The sequence below is a fragment of the Vombatus ursinus genome, unplaced genomic scaffold, assembly GCF_900497805.2.
Source record: "Vombatus ursinus unplaced genomic scaffold, bare-nosed wombat genome assembly UNPS02003292.1, whole genome shotgun sequence".
NCBI classification, from domain to species: domain Eukaryota; kingdom Metazoa; phylum Chordata; class Mammalia; order Diprotodontia; family Vombatidae; genus Vombatus; species Vombatus ursinus.
In genome coordinates, this window is record NW_020943070.1 from 19,166,425 (window position 1) to 19,191,917 (window position 25,493).

The 25,493-nt window shown below is 36.8% G+C and overlaps 1 protein-coding gene across 1 annotated transcript in view; it reads right to left on the reverse strand.

Annotated features, from left to right (window-relative positions):
- Positions 1-392: 392 nt before the first annotated feature.
- The window catches only part of CAPS2 (calcyphosine 2), a 54,457-nt gene continuing 29,356 nt past the window's right edge, over positions 393-25,493 (reverse strand). Inside the window, exons 14-17 of the mRNA XM_027873614.1 lie at positions 20,100-20,254; positions 11,144-11,263; positions 8,392-8,488; positions 393-1,293 (exon numbers count right to left, since the gene is read on the reverse strand). Coding sequence (XP_027729415.1) covers positions 1,118-1,293; positions 8,392-8,488; positions 11,144-11,263; positions 20,100-20,254 — 548 coding nt within the window. The 3' untranslated portion in view covers positions 393-1,117. The remainder of the gene's footprint in view (positions 1,294-8,391; positions 8,489-11,143; positions 11,264-20,099; positions 20,255-25,493) is intronic.

Sequence of the window (25,493 nt, forward strand, 5' to 3'; positions counted from 1 at the left end):
GTGAATGAATTTAAATTGGGAACTTAATTTTTTTCTCTTTTCTTCCTTTTTGTCTATTTCCAAGGAGCAATAATATATACAAGATAATTTAACAGAAAAAGACCACAAAATGTTCAACCATTAAAGTATGTTACATTTGTATTTGAACCATTTATATTGTTTAAAATATATTTCATTATATTCTTTTCCATTTTCTATTTATACCAATTTATCACATATGTCCTATAAATACACATCAACGAACTCTCTAATAATCAAATGGAGCGTTCTTCCAACTTAGCTTTTCAGTTTATGTATATGAATATATATGAATATGAATATATATGAATATATGATATGTATAATATATGTGAATATATAAATATGAATCAATTTATGTATATGAGTAGAAGAATTATGAATTCCTGAAGAGAGAGACTGGATTGGTCAGTCCTGTAATTATGGTAATAGCCAATAGCACATAATTTGGGGTTGCATGCCTTTGCACAACAAAATTTAGAGCTTTATAAACTAAATCTATGTACAAATATGACATTTTTATGGGCATCCCTTCATGATCCTCTATCTTATACAATCAATTCTAAGGTGATTGCAGCAATAACAAAAATCTAGACTTCCATTACAATTTCCTTTTACATAGCCTTTCATTCATTTAATATTTTCAGCATATTCAATACAAGTTGCACTGTTTTATTTACTGAAAATTCATTGAAGATTTATTCAGGAGGTAGGAGAAGGAAACTGGAGAGGAAGAGATATAGAAAGAAGAGCAGAAGAGAAAGCCTGAAATAATTGACAACAGAGACATTCATATGCATTTCTTTCTAGATGGAATTTTCCCATTGACAATGATAAAAATGAACTCCAGACCATCTCCGCTGTGTTCAACAAAACGACAAGCAGTACAGTTGCTTCAGCGTCTCACACCCACCCACAAACACAGCCCTTGTTCTAGAAATATTCCCCTTCCCAGACACAATATCTTTTGAAGAACTACGTGTATGAGAATTGAGAGAAGTCTCAGAAAAATAAGATATTTCATACTACCTCACATTAAATTTGTCTCCCATGTGAAATTTTCAGTGTGGGCAAACTTTCATTTGTGCGCTTTTCAAAACTAAATCCCCCAAGAATTCCTTAAGATAGTAATGAAATCTTCATCATCTGATATTCCAAAACTTAGTCCTTCATAGTAATCTTCAAATTCACAGTATGACACTTCATGGGGGTGACTACAGGCATTCTCTAGGGTTTCTATAAATGAAGATTTAATTTCTTCCTCCGTTGCATGACCTGCAAAACAGGATTGGCTATAAAACAATCTTCTGAAGAATTGAATAAAAGGTATTAGCTCTATTAAAAAATTACTTAATCAGTTTATGAAATCACACTGTTAATAGCTTGAGATTATACATTAAACTACTGTCCAATTTATTCCAATATCTTCCCCATGAACTAGAATTTATTGGTGATTGAAGGCTGCAGGGGAAACACAGGGAAGAAAATTCATAAGTGAAGTTTATCAGTAAATATTTTAAGGGCTATTCAAAAGCTTTTAGTAAAGTTATTACTCATTACATAGAGGTAAAATAATATTAACTATATCCTTGGTTGGGTTTTTTGGGAGGTGGGGGTATAAGGGATACTCCATTTCAATTGTAAATGAAAGAAGAAATGTCTGAAAAGTTCCAACGATTTATAGACTTTTCAGAACAGCACGATCCATTGTGTAATGGATATCTGCAGACATTATTAAACTATTTATTCAAAAGACAACTGAAAAGCTTTGTGGAAATAGAAAACAAGTACTAATGTACATTTTACAAGTTTAGGAAATTCTTAATTGAATGAGCTTTTGCTTGGTTAAGATTGTATTCAATAGTAATCTACGAATAAAGACTGTTTACGCTTTAGAGTGAGGAACCTTCTGCCACTGAGAGTCACTGAGCCATATTCGCAAAGAAAAGTGATAGACAAAAAAAATACATTCTACACATATTAGAGGGGAGGAAGGAAGCAATCAAGAGACACATACACAGAAAAAAAAAAAAACTGGTCTAAGTTCTTGTGTTATAGAAAGACAATTTTCCATTTATCTGGATTTTTTTACATTAAGTAAACACAAAACATTAGACTATAGTTAATGAATGAAACAAATATTTATGACTCTATTTCAGTTGTGTATTACAGTTAAGGGAGAAAGAGGAGGAGCGGATAAGGGAAGGGGAAGTAAAAATGAGGGTTTTGGAAGAGAAAATATACAGCCCAGGTGGTAAGAGAGAAAGAAATGAAGAGAGAAAGACAAAGAAAGAATCAGAGAAAAAAGAGACACAGAGAGAGAGAGAAAATGTGAAAGATGAAGAAAGAGGTTTGGTATATATGACAGAGAGAGAGAGAATACCTGGAATCCCAGGATATTGGTCTAATCACTTTGACAAAGAGAGGGAAACAGTCTGTTAAAGCTGAAAGAGTCCAGGACACGGGATCAGATGACCTGGGGGTTTAAATCTGCAACTTGGTGTGACGTCAAATAAATCACTTAAGCCCTCTGGGACTCAAGTTTCCTCCTCTGTAAAATGAAGAAATTGAACTCAAGCACCTAAAAGGCCCCTTCCAGCTCTAGGTCTACGATGGTGCAAGTCTCTCTAAACCTCAGTTTCTTCATTTTAAAATGAAAATAATAACAGCACCTACCTACCAAGGTAGTTGAGCAGATATATTGAGATAATATTTGTAAAGCACATTGCAAACCTTAAAACCTACATAAATGCTAACTTTTACAAACCATAAAATAACTTATGTTTGATATATCCCTATTACAAGCTCAGTTTATTCAAATAGAATGACGAAGCCACAAATACTTTACTATATTTTTAAGCTAATATAGTCTAAATAGTTAATCAAATGCTGACGATATTAGAAAGCTGGACAAAAAGGATTGTAGTACCATAGATACAGAGTTGGAAGGAACCCTAGAGAGTTCAATCTCTTCTTTTTATAGATGAGGGACCTGAGACACAGGGAGATTAAGTGACTTCCCTAAGGTCACAGAGACAGTAAGGTGGCAGGGCCGAGTTTCCAACCCTACTTGCATAATTCCAACTTTTCCAACTACAATAGAATGCCACAAATGTTAAGTTTGTGTGTGTATTTTAAAAGGAATATACATACTGGGTAGTTTTTTTTTTTAAACGTCTGTGTCTTAATATAATAATGAAACAAAAGGATGAAAATTTTTTTTCTTAAATTAGTTCCACCTGCTAGGGTGTGTAACAAATAAATCTTTTAGTAATGTTACTTAGTTTCAAGCACTTTCTTCCAAACTACAATTTATAGAAGAATCTCATAATTTTAATTTTCAAATTTAGAAAGAAGGTTTGCCTTTTCTCACCTGCAACTGAGATCAGGTTTTTCTGATCTGTCTTGGAGACCAGCAAATTTCTGATAAATGAGTATCTTATTCTGCCAATAATGTTTTCCAATGCCATTAAGCAGAAATTTATTTTGGAAATCTGATTTCTATTATACCCTACAATGGTTTGTTTTTTTTCTTTGAAGGGATATTTAAGTCAAAGAATACCAGATGGTTTCCTAGAATCTAAGTGAAAATGTTGTATAAAAGCTTTAATTTGTAAATGACTATTAACTATGAACAATTCATATACCAGAAAAATCTATGAGTAGATTACTATTGATAAGATATGAGATGAAAAGTTTCATTTTGCATTTTTCCCAGTTTTAAGATACAATAACAGTAAAGTCCAATGCATGCTTTTTCACGTATTGAAGAGAAAAAGGGAAAGAAAGTATTTTTTCCTAACTGACAGCTTACAGACATCCAAAAATATCATAATTATGAGCCAAGTTTTAAAGGAGGTACATTTTGAAAGAAAGCCAAAATGTTTGAATCACCTATCTGAATTAAGAACAAGAAAAGATAATAAATTAAAAAAAAAAACAAGTTATTTTCACCATTCAAGTCTGTGGCCAACAAAGAAAGATACCAAGACATGACCTCTCGGGAGGAGGAAGAAAGAAATGGATAAATGGGGAGAAAGGATACAAGGTGTAGACATGGTAGGATAGACTGCTGAAGGCAGCAACTGGCTCATTTAGTTCTGAAAGGAGAAGGTTGAACAATCCAACTTAGATTAGAACAGGGACAAAAAGCTGAAGGCCAGAATCAAATGATGTAATTTGATGAATAACTTATGTATGAAAGAACTTTGCCAACTTTAAACTACTACATTAATACTTTAATACTAGCTTACAGCATAATTCAAAGTCATGACTTTGGACATAACCATGATGCAAGCATTGGATGCCATCATCCCTCTCTACTACCACATGGTTTAACCTTTTTGGTCCCAGAGAGTAGAAGTGGCTCTCAATTAGGAACAAAATGACATCGCTACGTTGGGCTTCCGACCATTCAGACTAATAAGAGCTCAGAAGGTTCACAAAAAGGTCAACGTAGGATAATAAGATGAATGGAAGCAGATGTTTTTTTTCCCAATGGAAGGAAAAACATCTTGACAATTAAAGATTTCCAAGAGTGAAAGCAGAGACTATATAACCATTTGTTGGAGCTGTTAAAGAGTAGACTCTGTTTCTGATATAGGTTGGGATAGATGACCCATCAGATCTCTTCTAATCCTGACATTCCAGGGTAATAAACTACAGCAATCTCCATGAGCGGAAAAAAAATTAGGTTAATTTTTTTTCATCACATCCTAATGTTCATTCACATGGGCTATAGACAGATTCAGTTAAGTAGTGGAGTAGATATAACACTGAGCCTAAAGTCAAAAAACATATAAGATTAAATATAGCCTCAGATACTAATGTCTCAAGTCCTTGAACGCAGTTCTGGTAACAGACTAAATCTGTTTTCCAAGGACCAGCCTAGCTAGTGACACAGAGGCCCATCACCAGTAGACTAGATACCTAGTGATGAATTCTTTTGGCCAAGGGAACCCACGAAAGAAAGAAAAAAAAATTAAATGATGGTAAGTGCTATGTGGCCCCTTCGGCTTCTGCAGTGATAGTAGCAGAGTGTTGGGAAATGGCCCAGATGGTGCTTAGAATCACATCATTTTTAGATTGCCTATAAACTTCAATTTGATTATTGATACTCTGGATGAGAGATTCTTGTTCAATCACCAATGAATGGAAATATTAGTAGAAGAGCTAATTCATATCAATCTTGACATTCTTGCTATAAACCAAGGTTTCTTAATTTGGAGCTCATAGAGTCTCACTATTCCACCCCTTCAAAGGATTCATGGATAGATATCAGCGTCCATGAACATGTAAGAAGAACAAAAAAATGACATCTTTTTTCACTAACCTGTAACGAAAATTTAGCATTCCTTCATTTATGAATGTAGGTAACAAATGTTCTCATAGGGAGTCCATAGATTTTACCGACTGCTAAAAGGATCCAAGATATACAAAAGGATTAAGAACCCTTGTCATAGACGAAACTAAAAGAAAGAGAAGGTTCAGCTGAGGATGGCTCACAAGAACTCCTTGAAGAAGCAAAGAAAGGAGTTGGTAATGACATTTGGTCCTTATCACATACTTCAGTATTAATTATAAATATTTATTAAAAAAAAAAACTATGGTAAAAATAATTGCAGCTTATACACCAACATCAGTTGCTGAAAATAAAATGGTAGAAAAATTCTTAGAGAAAACTTGGCAATACTCACCAAAATCAAATTAAAATCCACTGCTAATTGGTTACTTCAGTGCAAATGTGGGAAAGAAGGATGAGGAAACTATATATGGTAAAATGTGCTTGAAGAGAAAGAAATGAGAGAGGCCAAAGATTTGTAGATTATACAGAACCTTCGCTTATCTATGTCACAAACATTTTCTTCAAAAAACACAAGTGAGTAGTATTGAACACGCTGAGCTTCAGATAATACCACAAAGAATGAAATTGTCTACAGTTGATCAGACGTAGTAAATTCGATGCACAGTGAAGGAAGAGAAGAGCAATTGGCCACAGTAATGCACATGGAAGTAAAGGAAACACAAGAATTAAAAAAGGATTGCAGTCTGGGGCCATTTAGTATAGGACCTACTAGCCCTGCATAGCTCATTAACTATACCCTAAAGAAAATCAGTGCGTAGTAAAATAACTGATGTTCCTAATGATGACCAAATGGATGGTTCAAATACTGACTCGGTCATTACCTATAGGACCTTGGGCAAGTGACTATGTCCCTGGGCCTCAGTTTCCTTATACATAAAAGGAGGATTTTAGATTAGATAACATCTAAGTTGAGGATTCCTAACCTGGGCCTAGTAACTAGTTGGTTTTGCTTGTTTGTTTTACTATTTCAATACAATTGGCACATAGAATTACCCTGTAATCCTAAGTGTTTTATTCTATACATTTGAAAAAAAAAACATTATTCTGAAAAGGGGTACATAGGTTTCCTAAAACTGTCAAAGGGATCCAGGACATAAAAGGCTAATAACTCTGCTATAGGTCTTTAAAGTTATATAACTTTATCCTACGACCAAGGTCATTAGGATAATGTTAAAAAGCTACAGTTACATTTGGTGTTTAATGAGGCAGAGATTTATATATTTTATAAAGCTTTCTGTCCAAAATGCAAAAAAAAATGAGAAGACGATTAATTAAAAGAATAAGCTTCTGTTATCTGGAAAATTCATTTATTTAAAACATTTCATTCCCTGGTGATACTAAATTAATAAGGCATTACTATATAATGATCTTAGGAAAGCCAATTTTACAGAAGACTGTAAGAGTTATATATCTTACATTTGTGAACTGTATCTATAATCTGCTTCACTTTGCCCAAGACATTCTGGGCCAATTCTAAGAGGACTTATGTGTCTGGGTAAGAAATCACTTGTTCAACCTGCCCTCTCCTCATCTGCAAGGGACTACTTCAGTTCCTTTGAGGCTGCTCCAGTCTGCTCTGATCTATTCATATTAAGTACAGGGAGGCTACTTTTCTATGCGGGAGTTCTATATTTTTTTCTATGGTGGGTAATTAGTTATAGCAGCAAAGAAATGGGGTGGGGGGTCAATAAAAGGAAGCTTAGTTGTCTCCAAGGACTCTTCAACAGAAATCTCTAAAAATCTGCCCCCATCAGTCTCTCCTTCTTCTGTCAAGCTGTATCACTCATACTTTGGGTGCTTAAATCTCTACTGCCTCTGGGAAAGAAAAGTTTTAATAAATATGCCTTTGCCAATATTCCTTTTCCTCATTTGTCCCAAACCTGGATAATTCAAATTAACAAGTCATGTAACAGGAAAATTAGGTGTTTTTTGTTTAAAGACTCCTAAGAAAACTTCCCTGTTCTTGGTGCCTTTGAGGGACATTTTCACCACAAGTAAGTCCTTGAAAAGACTTCATTTTAATGAGGTAGCCCTGGTAGCCTCACAATGCATAGTAATTTCCTAGATTAGAAGATTCCAAGAAGAGGAAGAGGGGCTTAAGGGGTACTGTTCTCTCTCTCCGTCCTTATCTCTCATCCAATCTTTAAGCCAAACCACTTTTTTAAGAAACAACAAGGACCTCTACTCATTTAGGGACCAGATGCCAAGTCAAGATGGTTGATGGTCCAAGACCAAAGGACCTTAAAACCTTCTCAGTGTTTTCCAAAAAAGCCAATACATATTTTCACCTAAAGTGTCATCATCTTTGCACTTAAGTCAATCAAAATGTCAAAGACCAAAGACAATTTGGTAATAAGATAAATTACCTTACATCAAATTTCAGGTTGCAAGTAAACAAAAGTGATGTGGCTTGAAATAGGACAATGAGAAAATGGGATCATAATTTGCTTTAAACCTCTTTACTCAGTTTTGTAGCTTGTAACCTCATGTTTCAAAGCATGATCCAAACCAGTTCTAAGTCTGGGATTAATAGAGGAATCCAAAATAATGACAGTAACTCTCGTTTGAAGAATGAAAAAGAGGAGACTTACAACCTGTGTGTTAAAACTGTCATATAACTAGAGCTACTCATTTGAAGGAAATTTGAGTGATTGTACACATGCATTTGTATAAGTGACCGTTCTTTCTTTTCCATCTGATCCTTAAATATTAAGGTAGAGAGAAGCATTTATCTGTGTGTGCCCAACTTTACTGTCTACTTTGTTTTTACTTATCTAATTTTCTGACTAGCTAGTTCCTCAGCACAAAATAAAAGATTTTGGACTAAGCAGATTCTGGAATAAAAGATTCTAAATAAAAGAAAGGCAACAAATGTCATTTTCAGAGAATTTCAGAAACAGAATGGGCAAACATAGCCTCTTTAACCAACAATGAATTACAACAAATTTAAAAACATAGCTATACACAACAACCTAGAAGCCAGATGTATTTGGGCTTATATCACTTACCTGATATCACATGAGGGTGTTTCTTTGCACAATAGCATTTGCTGATATCTACCATGCTCACACTGCCAGTTTTGGTGAAGTCTAATTTCATATAGGCCTAAATAAAGAGAGAAGGCTACCAATTAGCACAAAATGGCTGGAAATAGTAAGTAAATTATCTTGTCTTTGCTTCAGACAAGACATTCCTGAAGTACCGAAATGGCATTTAGGGGAGGGGGCATGGTGGGTGCAGCAGGAAGAATCTTGTACTGAAAGTCAGGAAATCAACATGCCAGTCTGGGTTCTGCCTAACTGCACCTACTTACACTTTAGGAAAGTCTCCAAACCTCTGTGGACACTTCAGTTCCCTCATTTGTAAAAAGACAGAATAGGATTAATGTCTAAGATTCCTTGCAGATCTAAGATTCTATAAACTACGTAAATAGTTTATATAAATTTACCTGTAAGAGCTGTGTAATTAGAAAAATGAGATTGTAAATATTGTGTAAATTATTTAATGGCATCATTTTTTTTGTTGTTGTTGTTATTGACTTGTTTTAGTAGCGTTCAACTTTTTGTGTCCACATTTGGAGTTTTCTTGGCAAAGATACTGGAGTGGTTTGCCATTTCCTTCTCCAGCTCATTTGACAGATGAGGAAACAGAGGCAAACAGGATCACTCAGCTAGTAAGTGTCTGAGTTCAAATTTGAACTCATGTCTTCCTGACTCCAGGCTCAGCACTCTATCCACTGCACCACCTAGCTACCCACACAGTATCAATAATACTAGTTATTGTGCTCAACACAACTTTGAATAACAGAAGAGGTTTTAAGGATATCAGAAACCATCTTTCATCAGTTAGATAGGAAATGATAATATTCCCATTTTTCAAATAGCAAAATAAGCATCTAGACTTGCACAAGACACCTTCTCAGAAAAGCCACTACTAAAACTAAATTTTACAAATCACAATTGTGTCCTTTCTTCACTGCGCAGAGGAAGCTAGATGGTACAGTGGATGAAGTACTGGGTCTGGTGTCAGAAAGACCTGAATTCAAATCCAGCCTCAGACACTTACTAAGCTATATGACCCTTGGACAAGTCACGTAACCTCTGTCTATCTCAGTTTCCTCAACTGTCAAATAAGAGTAAGACTAGCATCTACCACACAGTGTTGTTATGAGGACAAAATGAGATAGTAATGCCTGCCACAGGGTAGGCCCTTAGTCAATACAAGTTCCCTTCCTACTCCTTCATTAAGAAATGCTACAATGTATCTTCTCAATCAACCCTGGGTCGAAGAAGGTCTAAGGAAACACTAGGAGAAGGAACAGAAAAAAAAGCAGAAGCAATAATCACCCTTGCTAGCCCTACTCCTGCTCCCAGATTGCAAGGTGAGGGAGCAGAATGGAGAATTTCAAACTCAGCAGTAGGAGGATGGGGTGTTAGTCTCCTGGGTAGCTATCATCCTACAAGTGGTGAATGGATGCACCATTCATCGTAAGTGTTTTCCTGGTCAATAGGGATATAGATTTTGTTTTTCAGCCTGGGATTAATATCCCATATAATTGCTCAGATAAGTACACTCTGGAAATGGCTACCAAAAATCACAGCATTGAACACAGTGCCCACTTCAGTCAGGGCTTGGTTGTACCTGTTAATTTCCCTACTTGAAGAAGACAAACAACCAATTCAACTCAATAGAGAAGAAAAAACAGTAACAGGAGGAAAAAGGCAATAAATCCAGAACGTAGTTGTCTGTCATCAATCCTTGGGCTATGGTAATCATAAAACAGCTTTCTGGAAAAAGTCATCTTTAGCAAGAATGAATCAGAGGTGATTTCCTAGAAAGGTGGTGGGAGGATTGATTCTCTAATAGGGATTGAAATAGCAGTTGAAGAGGCCAGAGTAAAGTTAAAGAACATAGAATCACAAAGGCCCAAATTAGAATCTCCTATTATTCAAAAGAGCAAAAATAACCAGGATTTTTAGAAAAGAGAAATGAACCTAAACTTGATCAACGCTAACTTCTATTATTAAAATGAAGCAAGAATTGTTCTTCAAGTAATTAAATGCGTGGGCATTATTTGCTCTTATCATACAGTTTTAAGGACTCTTGGAAATTATCTAGTGTAGGCCTAGACCTTTCAAATGACATGCCCAGGGCCACACAGAAATTAAAAGAACCAGGACTATAGCTAAGATTTTTTGACTTAAAATCCAGTATTCTTTTTCACCATATCAACAACTAATATGTAAATCAATTTCAAAATCTCTCTCTTTTTTAAGAGTATGTCTCCCTATCTCCCACGCAGGCTGGAAGTATAGCAGTCATTCCGGAGCCCAACTCTACTGCTAATTAGCCTGGAAGCTTGACCTGCAATGTTTCTAACCTGGGCCAGTACGCCCTTCCTTCAGCTGCCTGGTGCCCTCCTCCCTCTTCCAGAGGCTCACCATATGGGTGCCAAAGTTAGGACAAACAACCAATCAGCCATAGCCCTCAGAACTCCTGAGCTCAAGTGATCCACCACGCACAGATGCCCTAGTAAGCAGAGATTAAAAGCATGTGCCACCATGCCAAGGCCAAATTCCGCTAAGGGCATAAGGATGTTTAGCTTCTTTTTTAATATCTATCTTAAAGATTCTTGTAAGAAGTTCCATCACAATCCAAAAAGAAATAAGTAAAATATGTTAATTGATCAAAATACATAATAAGGAATCTAATTCTCTACTTGACAAAACTGTTTTAAAAGACTACTCAAAACAAACTTACTTTTTGAAGAAATGTCTTTCTGTATTCGTTCATTTCACCAAAAATGGCACGTCTGAATTCTCCAAAATCAACTTGATCATTACCGTTGATATCCAGAATTAACCACAAATCCTCAAAGTCCTACAAATTAAAATCAATAAGCTATTTAATTTAAAATCTATATGTAAAAAGTCATCACAACAAAATCTAACTAATTGCAGCTAGAGGTAAGCAAGTTATTTAGTTCCTATGGGATCAAGAGATATGAACAGTTTTCAGATGAAGTAATCAAAGCTATCTATAGCCATATGAAAAAAAAATGTTCTAACTCATTACTAATTGGAGAAACGCAAATTAAAACAATTCTGAGGTACTACCTCATAGCTATTAGATTGGTTAATAGGAGAGAAAAGAAAAATGACAAATGGTAAAGGGATGTGGGGAAAATGAGACATTAATGCACTGTTGGTGGAGTTGTGAACTGATTCAATCATTCTGTAGAGCAATTTGGAACTATGCCCAAAGTGCTGGAAAAACCATGCATACACTTTGGCCTAGCAATACCACTACTAGGTCTGTATCCCAAAAGAGATTAAAAAAACAAAAGGAAAAGGACCTATATGTACAGAAATCTCTATAGCAGCTCTTTTCTGTTGACAAAGAATTGGAAATTGAGGGGGATATTCATCCGTTGGGGAAAGGCTAAATAAGTTGTGGTATGTGGTATGTGATTATGATGGAATACTACTGTGCTATAAGAAATGATGAGCAGGATGCTCTCAGAAAAACCTGGAAAGACTTACATGAGCTGATGCAAAGTGAAATGTACTGTGTACAAAGTAACAGCAATTATTGTAAGATAATCAGCTGTGAATGACTTAGCTATTCTCAGCAATACAACAATCTAAGACAACTCTGAAGGACTTATAATGAAAAATGCTATCCATCCCCAGAAAAAGAACTGACAGTGTCTGAATACAGACTGAAGCATACTTCATTATACTTTCTTTATTTTTCTTGAGGATTTTTGTGGTCTGTGTTTTCTTTCACAACATGACTATTATGGGAATGTTTTGTATGACTATACATATATAACCTACACCAAATTGTTTGCTTTCTTAATGGTGGGGGGGGAGGAAGGGAAAGCATTTGGGACTCAAAGTTTTGAAAATTATTGTTAATAATTGTTTTTACATGTAACTGGGGGAAAATAAAATACTAAATAGATCTTATGGGGACCCTTTTAATTAAAAAAAAATCATTTTGTGATCCCAGTAACTATTTGCTACTTCAATTTATCTATTTTATAGCTAAAGTTTTATGCACAATAAACTCATTTTGATCTATGATAGTTAAGATACACAAGTACATTGGTTAATGGAGAATTTAAATAAATCTTAACTTTCATGCATATCTATTATCTATAATTTATGTGCAATGAGACTAATCATGAACTCTTTCTTCTCCCATGTGCCATGATTACAGCATGTCTAATTGGAGTATGCCAGGAACTGAGTTGGGCTCCCCTTGGCCACTTACAGTGGGCCACATGTACTCTGAACCGAGCTCTATGAATCTTTGAATGTTCTTGCCTGAGCACACGGGGGAGGGGTGATTCCTGATTATGCTTATCATGACCCAAAGAAATATCATTATGTCATCAACACTATATCTTGATAGATCCAATAACAAATAAAATAATAAATAAAAATAAAAAGATCCAATTTCAGTTGTGTAGAGATCAAAATTGGCAAAATTGTGTTCCTGGTTTTAATATAAAGTGTTTTGAAAATATGCTCAAATTCATCTTTTATATTGATTCTTCCACCTACATAACATTAAGGCTATCAGCTTTCAAAGAGCACAATAGCACACACCTATTAAAAGAGGATTCAATTATTTTCTCTGAAGACTTAGAAGGCATTTCAGCATCTTGCAGATATGTCACAGGATTATCAAATATCTTTGCACTAAAGACATGGAAGTGGATAAAGTGTAGATTGGAATAAGTTCTTACTGACCCTGGCATAGACACCAGAAAATAGCATTAAAAAGAAGCTGTGTGAAGGCAGCTGGGTGGCGCATTGGTTAGAGCACTGAGCCTGGATTCAGAAAGACTCTTCTTCCTAAATTCAAATCCATCCTCAGCCAGCTGTGTGACATTGGGCAAGTCACTTCACTCTGTTTGCCTCATTTTCTTCATCTTTAAAATAAGCTAGAGGGGGAAATAGCAAACTACTCTAGTATCTTTGCCAAGAAAACCCCAAATGGGGTCACAAAGAGCTGGACACAATTAAATGACCAAACAACAACATTATAAAGGGGCAGCTAGGTGATGCAGTGGATAGAGCTCTGGCTTTGGAGTCAGGAGGATCTGAATTAAAATCCAGCCTCAGAACCTTGATGCTTATTAGCTGTGTGACTCTGGGCAAGTCACTCAACCCGGATTGCCTCACCAGAAAGCAAAAACAAAAATAAAAACAAAAAAAGTGTAATATCAGGGGGTGGGCAGAAAGGAGAGAGAGAGACAGAGACAGAGAGAGAATATAAGCATTTATATAGCACCTACTATGTGGCAGATTACAAATATCTCACTTGATCCTCACAACAACCCTGTGAGGTGGGTCCTGTTATTAATTCCATTTTGCAGTTGAGGAAATTAAGACAACCAGAGGTTAAATGACTAGCCCAGGGTCATATAGCTATTAAGTGTCTGAGGCTGGATTTGAACTCAGGTCTTCCTGATTTTAGGCCCAATGCCCTATTTACTGCACCACCGAGTTGCCTGTTTATCAGTTTATTTCTCACTTATGCCATTCATATATTTACAATTTGTCAGTTAGTAGTGAATTCTGGTTAATTTAATGCAAGATAAATTTTTACTTTATGATTTTCTAGCACTTAGCAAGGTGTTTTGTACCTTGTTATCTTTCAGTCATTCAGTCATGTCTGACACTTCGTGAACCTGTGGTCCCTAGCACACCAATGCTCTCCATGGAGTTTTCTTGGCAAATATAGTGAAGTGATTTGCTTCCCCAGTGGATTAAGGCAAACAGAGATTAAGTTACTTACCCAGGGTTACACAGTTAGTGAGTGTCTGAGGATGGATTTGAATTCAGGTCTTCCTGACTCCAGGACCAGTACTCTATCCACTGAGCCACCTCGCTGCCTCCTAAGTACTTAAAAAATGCTTTTTCATTTATTTATAAAATGCAATCTCGGTTAAATTTCTCTGTTGAGTAAATTTTTCCTGTCAAATTCAAACCATAAATTGTACAAATCACAAGAAACATTGCAAAAAAAAAAAAATCCCTCAAGTTGTCTAGCCTTCCAAGAACTTCTCAGAACTCTCAAAAGTACAAATGCTTTCATCCACTGTAAAGTCCGGCTATCTCAGCTGGACCCTCACTGCTGTTTACCAAAACTTTTACTCAACTCTCACTGGTTCTCTTTCACGTCATTTAAAATGATTGTTCTGAAATTCTTCCTCCCCGCTTCAAACCCAACCCTCCTCTCGAGGATGACCTAACCTCCCACTTTCCTGAGAATATCAAAGCCATGTGATATTATAGAAGACAACTGCATCTGAATTCAAATCCCGATTCTTCTCCTTGTTACCATGGGCAAGCCAGTTCACCTCTACACCCCTCAGTTTTCTCATCTGTGAAATGAGGATATTAAACTAGATCAGGGGTAGGGAACCTGTGGCCTCGAGGCAGCATGTGGTTCTCTAGGTCCTCAAGTGCGGCCCTTTGACTGAATCCAAACTTCACCATGAGTTTAACCATGAAGGGGTCCCCACTCCTGGACTAGATAATATCTAAGGCCTCTTCCGGCCCTAAATCCTTTGATCCTATCATTTACCTTCTTTCACTCATCAGATATTTTTCTGCCTTCCCTTGCTATTTCTTCCTTTCCTTTTGCCTCAGATATTGTTACTCATTGTCAAATGACCAATGATTAAATGATAATCCCTGTAAAATGCTTAGCATAAGGCCTGGCACATAGTAGGCACTTAATAAATGCTTGTTACCTTTCGTTCCTCTTGCTAAGGCTAACACTTCCACAAACTCTTCCCTTCCTCCTCCAAGACTGTGCTCCATAAATCAATCCACCTCTTCATAATGATTCTTCAGTTTCTAATGTTTCACTGGCTCTTCCTTTACTTAAAATTCTACTCAAGCCTTATCTACACTTTAAAAAATTCTTTCCCTTTACTCTCTTTATTTGCCCCCTTGAATTCTTACCTATCACTTTATTCACTTACTCTGACAAACTTATCAAAAAACATTGACTAAAACCTACTTTCTCATCCTAGCAGGAAGCTAGGTGGTCCAGTAGATAGCATGCCAGGAAGACTCATCTTCCTGAATTCAAATCCAACCTCAGATATTTACTAGCTGTGTGACCCTGGGAAAGTCACTTCACCTTGTTTGCCTCAATTTCCTAATTTTTTTGGAGGGGGAGGCTAACAATGGGGTTAAGTGACTTGCCCAGGGTCACACAGCTAGTAAGTTTTATGTGTCTGAGGCCAGATTTGAACTCAGGTCCTCCTGAATCCAGGGCCACTGTTCTATCCACTGCGCCACCTAGATACTCCTAATTTCCTAATTTGTAAAATGAGCTAGAGAAGGAAATGGCAATGCACTCAAGTATCTTTGCCAAGAAAACCCCAAATGGGGTCACAAAGAGTTGTACAGGACTGAAAAATGGCCAAACAACAACTTATCTGTACTTTAAAACATTCCTTCTCTTTACTCTCTTCTTTGTCCCCTAGAACTCTTACCTATGTCTTTATTCTCTTACATTGACAAGTTTATGAAGAGTTGACTCCACCTACTGTCCCACTACCTGCTCAATTCTAAGTTACCTGCAACCAGTCCTCCACATCCACTACTAGTGGATACAACTAGTTACCTGTAAATTGCCATATCTAATGATTTTTTTTCCTTTGATTTTGATCATTCTCAACCTCTCTGCAGCAGAGAGTACTGCTGACTCTTAAACTTAATTCTATTTTTCCTCTCTTATTTTTCATTCTTTGTCACTGGGTCAATGAAGAGGAGATATTAAGTTGATGTCAAACATCAAAGACATTAAAAGAATATTTTTGTCTAAACATTTTAAGAAAAACAATAATTATCATAACCATTTTCCAGATAAGGAAGCTGAAGATTGGAGAAAATAAGTAATTGCTTAATTACCAGAGCCAGGCCTTGAATATATATCTATCTTGACATCAAGATCTGGCATTTTCTACTATTTTGTTCTTCCTTCAGCTGACAGGATGACTAGGGGGCATTTCTAGTGAGAGTAAAACCATGAGCAGACAGGGCAAAAATGACCAGATTTTGTCAAAAGGACAAAATGCTGTCTTTGCTCTGGTTATTCCTTATATGGTACCATCACAATGGATACAGTGGTCAGGTTCTCAACTCAGCATGTTGGGTGAAAATCTTGTGTAAGACAAAATTCTCCTTGAAAAATCCTTTGCAACGCCCTAAAATACATCATATTATCATTTGTGGCTAGGAAGAGAATAGAATCTATCTCTATATAAAAGAGGTCAGTCTATATCAGAGGGCAGATGATTCTGAGAAGGAAACAATTAAATGCAAATTTTATTTCACAATATCCAGCTGAGCTTTTTGAGCAGGAGAAGGAGGGAACTAGAAACTACTCATACCAAAAATAAAAAGTTAAAAAAAAATAAAAACAGAGAAAGACTTAGCTGCGAAACCGATGGGGGAATGGGGAGGGAATACTCCTGAAAAGACTTCACATAAAAGTTATTAGTGAAGAATCCCACTGATCCATAAATGACTCTTCTTGCTTTATTGGGTGGCAAGAAAGAACAAAGTCAAAGGCAAGATATCATAGCCCCTTTGAGCTGACCAGGAATATTGGCAAGGTCAGCTCACACTGTCTTTCTCAGGAGGTTTATAAACCCAACCAAACAATTAATAAGCACCTATTAAGTGTGTGTCTATCACGTTCTGAGTGCTAGCTGGCATACAAAGACAAAAATAAAATAACCCCTGACTTTAAGAAGTATTCTTTCTGTGGAGAAAACATACAAATAGTACATACTTTATTACATGCATGTATTCATGTGAATATATGCAGACATGCCTACATATATACACATTTATTTAAGTACATATGTAGCATAAATGCAATGCATGTGTAGGTTATATGCGTGTGTGCATATGTGTACATATGCAAATATATTTACATATACCATGCTTGTATCTGCCCAGAAAATACGTATTATATATAATGCAATATATAACATTACATGTTCATATTATAGTTATTATGTTATATAACATGTTTATACTGCAAGATGTGAATGTATTTTGTATGCATGTGTGTATCAATGTATGTATATGTGTATAAACATGAATGTATGTGTATATATATATGTGCATATATAGTTATGGGGAGGAGGGTGAGAAATACTGAGGAATCCAGGATGATTCTGAGGTTGTAAGTCTGAAGAACTAGGAGGATGGTGGTGCCCTCTACAGTAACAGAGAAGGTATGTAGGGTGGCAGAGGGTATGATTTAGAGAAAAAGGTAATGACTTCAGCTTTGGATATGTTGAGCTTAAGATGTCTTTAGGACATCTCATTTGAGATATCTGAAAGGCAGATGGCAACATGAGATTGGAGGTCAGTAGAAAGGTTAGGACAGAATAGGTAGATTTAAGAATCATCAAAATACATATGGAACTTAAATCCAAGGGAGCTGATGAAATCACCACGTGAAGTAGTATAGAAGGAGAAGAGAAGAAAGGAGGGTCCATGGCAAAATCCCGAGGGGCATTTATGGTTAGAAAGTGTGATCTAGATGAAGATCCAACAAAGGGGACTGAGAAGGCATGGTTAGATGGGGAAGAGAGAGGGATATCCTTAAAATCTAAAGAAAAGACAGTACGAAGGAGTAGAGTGAAAAAAAGTGTCAAAGGCCATAGAGAAGCAAAGGGGAATGGAGAATGAGGAAAAGGTCATTAAATTCGGCAACAAAGAAATCACTGGTAACTTTGGAGAGGATAGTTTCAATGAAATGGCAAAGTCAGAAGCTGGATTGTAAGTGTTTAAGAAGAGATTGAGAAGAGAAATTGGAGACACCTGTTGTGTTTGTTCAGCAGAGCCAGTATAGGATGAAGGCTGCAAATGATGGGAATGATCCAAGGATGAGGTTTGGCAGGGCATGATTGGTGATATGAAAAGGGGGCCAAAGATTCAAGAGAGGAGGACAGTATAGAGTTGAATTGATTCATCAACAAGTCAAGACAGGGAGAAGAGGAGAGAGTGGCTAGTGCAGGGAAGATGGCCAAGAAGAGAACTGAGGGGTAAATTTAGGGACTGAAGGTCATGATATGAACAAAAAGTTTTGTAAGGGAAGGCAGAGACAGAGGGGAAAAGCCAAGAGGTTATGGTTGGATAAGAGGATTTTGAAATTTTTGAATGGGGAGGTGGTACCTTTGTGGGTGATGGCAAGATCAAGGGTATGACCAACTTTGTGAATGGCTGAGGTGTGGTGGAGGCATGGAAATGGGAGACAGAGTATCATATATAGGAAATTAAGAAGGCCAATTTGGCTAAACAGTAGAACGTAAAAAGGGGTGAAGTAATAGACTGTTGGTGTGATGACGAGGAGATTCTAAAACCTGCACGGCAAGGAGCTCATACTGTAAGTAAGATACCCGGGGATCTAAAACAGACAATGGAAAAACGGCTTCGCGTCTCCTATTTCCCTCCCATCCTAGGACACAAATGCATTGCAGAGAAGGGCAGGAGGAATTGCCCACATCAGTTAAATTGGCATTTTCTACCCCCTCTTCACTTTTTTCCTCCTTAAGCATCTAGATGACTACACCAAAGTTAAATGAGGAAGAAATGACTCATTAAATGCAGATAATTCTGCTTCATCCTTCTTCATCTCCTGAATTCCAACATGCCTTTTAAAGCCTAACTCAAATGCCAACTTCTCAATTAAGCCTCCCCCGATTCTCTCTGTAGATAGCCTTTTCCCCTTGGCCCTTTCATTGCACTTTGTTTTGCCAGATCATGAATACATTTTTATACGTACTATTCTGTATAAGAATTATCTGTGTATGTGTCTTATTCCTCTAGTAGACAGTAAGCTCCCTAAAGGCAGTGACTATCTGCAGCCTCAAGACCACATGCGACCCTCTAGGTCCTCAAGTGCAGCCCTTTGACTGAATCCAAACTTCACAGAACAAATCCCCTTAATAAAAGAATTTGTTCTGTAAAACTTGGACTCAGTCAAAAGGCTGCAGCCATGGTCCTCGAAGGTCACACGTGGCCTGAAGGCTACAGGTTCCCCACCCCTGCCTCTGACCTAAATTTTGTACCAGGTTCAATGCCAATATCAATGCTCACCACACAGCAAGCACTAAACGTTTGCTGAATTGAATTCTAAGTATGGGTCATATCTAGGAGACAGTAGGAGCAGTCCAGTTTGGTTAAAGTGGAGAGCGTGGAGAGACGGGGAGATATGGCAACAAAGGTAAGATGGAACCAAGTAGCAAAGGGCTTGGGATTCTAGACCCACAAAGCGGTAGTTGATGGGGCAGGAGGGAGGGAGATTCTCAATGTTTACCAAGGAATTGGTGATCAAGGTGAATCCAGAAAAAGAATAGCAAGGGAGCCTTCTGGGGAAAGGAGTCAGAGAGGTCAGTTAGGAAGGAGATTACGGTAGTTGAAGCATGGAGGTCATGAGGGAGTGAACTCGAGAGATAGTACTGAAAATGGCAAGGTGTGGAAAAAAAGGACTTCTCCAAAGGAATAACCAAGACAGTTTTTTGTTTTGTTTTGTCTTGTTTTACCAACTTGATCAAGCAAGTGGGGGATTTAAAGAAGAAGATGAGTCTAAGAAAGACAAAGATGTCCCAGAACTGCACAGATCCCAAAAGGAGGAATGCAAACTGAGTTTCTGTTGGACATACCTTTTCAGGCACCTCTAAGTGAAATACTTTTAGGGCCTGTTTAAAATCCGCCTTACAGAGAAGACCATTCTTTTTCTTGTCCAAATGCCGAAAGTGTTTTCCCAATCCTGTTAGAATACGAACAGCTCTTTCATGTAATTTCTCTTTTAATAGATCTGTTCAGCAAGAAAAGAGAGAAAATAAAAACTAAACATTTTATTCAGGAATAAATCAAATTGGAATTGACTTTTTTTCCACATGAAAATGACATGGTCAAAGTAATCCATATTGAGAGTAAATAATAATAGCTAACATTTATATGACACTATATGCCAGTATTTTTTTATTATTTTTTCATTTCATCCTCACAACAACCCTGGGAGATAGGTGCAATTATTATCCCCATCTTACAGATGAGGAAAGTGAGGCAAGAAGAGGTAGAGTGATTTGCCCCGGCTCACACAGCTACTAAGTTTCTGATGCCATATTTGAACTTAGGTCTTCCTAACTCCAGGTCCAGAGCTCTGCCCCCTGTGTCATCTAGCCTGATATTATATGAAGCCAAAGGGACATACAGACTTACAGATAATAGAAGCCACTGTCCACACTGGTTAACTGTTGACTCTTTCGATACTACTGAAGTAAGGTACCTATTTGCAAAGTTTGAAGGATACCACATTTTCACTACAGAGGCTCAGTTAAGCAATCTGGCAAATAAACCAGAGCTGTAGCACCACCCTGTGGCAGAAGTTTTATCATACGGTTTGGAGAAAGAAAGGGGGAAAAAAAGCAATGGATTGCTTATCAGTGTATAAACCTCCTACTTTTTTCTATTGTGGCCAAATACTACCATTTCTAGTCTCACTACTTGGATTCTCCCAAACAAGTCATTTGAAAGAACACCTATGATGCTATGTTGGTGGTATTGATAGTTCTAAATGACTTTGAAATCCTTAAATCAGTCAATAAGAATTTACTTACACACACCTACTATATGCCAGGAACCAATGTTACTTCTATACAGTCATGTTGGAGGGATAAATGATATGGATGAATTTAAAATAATTTTCCCTGCCAAAATCATCTAGGGTCATGTTCTTAGTTTCCTCATTTTTCCTCCACACCCAATTGATTTCATTTACTTCAATTTTTAAGTCAACATTCTGCTTTATTCTCAGGAAATAGGATACAAATAAATTTGTTTCTTAACAAATTTTGCCTAACAAGTTAAAAGTAAAAGAATGAAAAAGAAACTGCTAGCTATAACTATCAAAGAAAAAAATTTTTTTTGTTTTGTTCCAAACAAAACGCTTGGTTTGATTTAGATAACGAATCTGACTGTGTATCTCATCACATAAATAATAACAAGGAATATACTTGGGCTCATTTACCAAAAAGTGACAGTTCAAGGCTCTGTCCACCCTTCCAACTATTGCTCCCTAACTGAGGTGAGCCTCAAACAAGAGGAGCCATGCCTTTCTAAAGAAAATGAACACCTTTCTAACACTTGAACATGTGGAAACTGAGTACAATAAATCCCACACTTAGAAACTAAGGAAGGGAAGGAGACCTGGTTCTTGGTGTGGATGTGAAAAAAAATTAATATGTGCAATAGAGAATGCAAAGGTAAAATAGAATGTGAGGAATCAAAATTTTAAATGATGCCTAATAAACAGCACATAACCAAAACAGGGATATCAGCCCCTTTTCTGTGAGATGCTCCTATTAAATGAAATACTTTTAGGACCTGTTTAAAATTTGTCTAACATGGAAGTCTGTTTTCTTTCTCATCCAACTGCCAGAATGATGTTCCCAATCCTGTCAAAATATGAACAGTCCTTTGATGAAATTTTTTATTGTATGCAGTATGAATGTAGACTTGGTTGACAAATTGGTTTTGCTGGTTTAAAAATACATATATCCCTTATTATAAGAAATGACTCTGGGAAAAAATGATTAGGGAAGATATACCGGGAAATAAAGGTGATGTAAAAACAAAAAACATCAAAGAAAAATATCTAAGATATTTGTTCAGATTCAATGTTCTGATATTCAGAACTAAAACAAAAGTAGAGAAAATGGTCATTGGGGATTTGAAATACAAACTAATTCAGAAAACATCTTTTTCCCGTTCCTCTTTAGCTCTGCCAGATTAATCTTCCTGAAGCATAGATTTACTGTCACCACATAGCTCAAAACCCTTCAATGATTCCCTACAGCCTAATTGATAAAATTCAAAGCTTTTTTTTTTTTAATTTTAAGTTCTACCACTTAAGCCTCTCCACAGTGTGGTGCTGCCTTAAGTTTCCAGCTTATTTCACACTCTTGCCCTTCCGCCCATATTTAAAGCTTCATCTAAACCAGATTACCTACCACTTCCTTGATATGTCCTATACTCTCCTGCATCTATACTTCTGTCTACACTGTTCTGTAAACCTCAAATATCTATCCTTTATACCTTTTTATTTGATGAACTCACCCACCCTGCAAGATCTAGTTCCAATGAAACCTCCTCTATAAAGTCTTATGTCATCTTCCTCTTCTCAGAAATAACCATTGGAAATGACCATTTTTTCCTTCTTTGTCATCTGTCATTTATGGAATATATTAATCAATTAATCAATAAGCATTTATTAAGCACCTTGTATCACTTCTTCTGACGTCCATGGGAGCACTTGCCTTTTGTGAGTTCTCTATAAAATAGGCTTTTAGGCAAACATACATCTGGCATTCGAACAACGTGGCTAACCTGGGGAACTCACATGGAAGTCAGAAGAAGTAATACAAGAACACTCTCAAGGTCTCTCTAAAGAACTCTGGAATCAATTGTGAAACATGGGCAACACTGGAAAAGAACCAGCCAGCATGGCATGCCCACATCAAAGAAGGAGCCGTGCTCTATGAGCAAAGCAGAATTGCAGTAGCTCAAAAGAAATGTGAGATGCACAAATTTAGAGCCATATCAACTTCAAATGTTCATATGGACTATTTGTGCCTGACCTATGGTAGAGCCTTCCACGTTTGTATTGGTCTGATTAGCTACAGTCAGATACACTGAACCTTGATCCCAACATAGTGATGTTTTTTTGCTCTTCTTGGATGATGATGGACAACAACCATTTAGCACTAACCCTGTGGCAGACACTGTGCTAAGAGTTGAACAGTTCTATTTATTTATTTACACTTGATCTCATTTACCAGTGACAGTTCAAGTCTCTGTCTACCCTTCCAACTCAGATGAGCCTCAAACAGGAGGAGCTACACCTTCCTAAAGAAAATGAACACCTTGCTACCACCTGAACATGTGGAAACTAAGTACAATAAATCTATTTATTTTATAAATAAGAAAACTGTAGGCCCAAGAGCTTAAGAGACATCCTCAGGGTTATAGATAGTACATAGCAGAAATGGAATGGAAACTCAAATCCAAACCTAATGCTCTTGTTGTGGTATAAAGCTGTCTCTTAGTAAGGAAACAAGGGCTCTCTTGCAGTATTTGGATAAAACTTTATATATGGACAAGTGGTTATACACATACTTATCTTCATGGATAGAAGTTACAGGAAGGCATATTTTGACTCACTAAAGATTAAAAAAATAAACTTCCTAGCAATTTATGATGTCCAAAAATAGAATGAACTGCCTCCTAAAGAAGTAAACTAGCTTTCAAGCAATTAAAAATATGATTAAGTGCCCCATATATGCCAGGCACTGTACTAATCACTTGGGGTACAAAAACAAAAAGTGAAATAGTCCCTGCCCTCCAGGTCTTTACGGTCTAGCGACAGGAAACAACGTATACACGTAGAGGTCTATACAAGATAGATACAAGATAGTTTGAAGAGGAAAGCACTAGCAGCCGGTACAGTCAGAAAGGATATCATGTAGAATATGGTACTTGACCTGAGCCTTGAAGGAAGTTAGAGATTCCAAGAAGTAAAGGTGAGGAGACAGTGCTTTCAGGAATGAGAGACGGCCAATGCAAAGGCATGAAGATGGGAGATGGAATATCTTGAGAAGAGCAGTAATAAGGACAGTGTGACTGGACTACAGATATGCATGCATGAAGGAGAATAAGGCCAGAAAGGTAGGTTGGGAACAGGATGTATAGGGCTTTAAATGCCAATCAAAGGATTATAGAGATCAAAGCCACTGATGCTTGAATGGGGTAGATTCATGATCAGATATGTGGACAGAGACATGGTCAGATAGGCACTTTAGTAAAAATCACATTGGCAGCTGTGTAGAGGATTTGTTAGAATAGGGAGATACTTGAGGCAAGGAGACCAATTAGGAAGCCATTCCAATAGTTCAAAACAGTAGTTAGAGGTGCCTAAACTACTGGTTGAATAATTTAAAAGAAGTGAGAGATATTACTGAAGCACTGAGATGTCATGAGGGTAGAAATGACATTGGAGATGTTAAAGAGGCTAAGGAAACATTTGTTTGGTAGACTAGAAATGAGACTCATCCATTGGTCAGAAAGTGGACCTCTAAGATCCCTGTAAGACCCTCTAAAGCTCTGAGTTTTATAATATAAGTGTAATAACCTTGTAAATTCTCCTGGATACATGGAACAGCATTTCATAGGTAGGATGGCTTCTTAAATGTTAATGAGTCAAAAAAATTCCCATGTGTGAAATACTTTAAAGCATTCTACTGTCTAATGGGTATATACTGATCACATGGACAATTTCTATTGATAAACTTTTCTTACAGATTGAGTGGGACAAGTCAATGCACATACAGACTTCTTACTAAACTACCTTATATTTAACTACCTGTTTATATGTGCATGCTTATTATGTGTGTTTGTGTGTTATGTACATTATAAGATCTTTTTTTGCTTGTCTTTCCTACTAGAATAACAACTCCTTGCAAACAGGGATTATTTCACCCATTTTACTTGTATTCTCAGTGCCTAGAACATAATAGGTGCTTAACAAATGTTTGATGATTGATCTATGACAAAGGGAGGGTACACTTTGAAGTGACTGTTAGGGCTTAGTATGATTTTTATCATGTATTCAACTATATTGCCCCCCACCCTGTATTTGCTATACGTGGTTTTTATATTAACGCTCCAATTTTATTAATAGCGGGAATTTTCAATGAGTAAACTCTCCTTACCAATACAAATAAGTAAGTGCTTTGTAACTCGGAGTCTTACAGAACTATCTCCTGCACTGACAGGTTAAATGATTTGCTCAGTCACCTACCCAGTATATGACAGAAGTTGGATCGTTGTGTGTATATAACAATACTACCTTACGTGTGAGTAATACTCTGCAGTTTTCAAGGAACTTTCATAACTATTATTTCATTTGTCTCTTATAAGACAAATAGAATAGATACCATTATTCCCATTTTACAGATGAGTGGGAGCATTGGGATGAGAACATTGGGCCTCAAAGA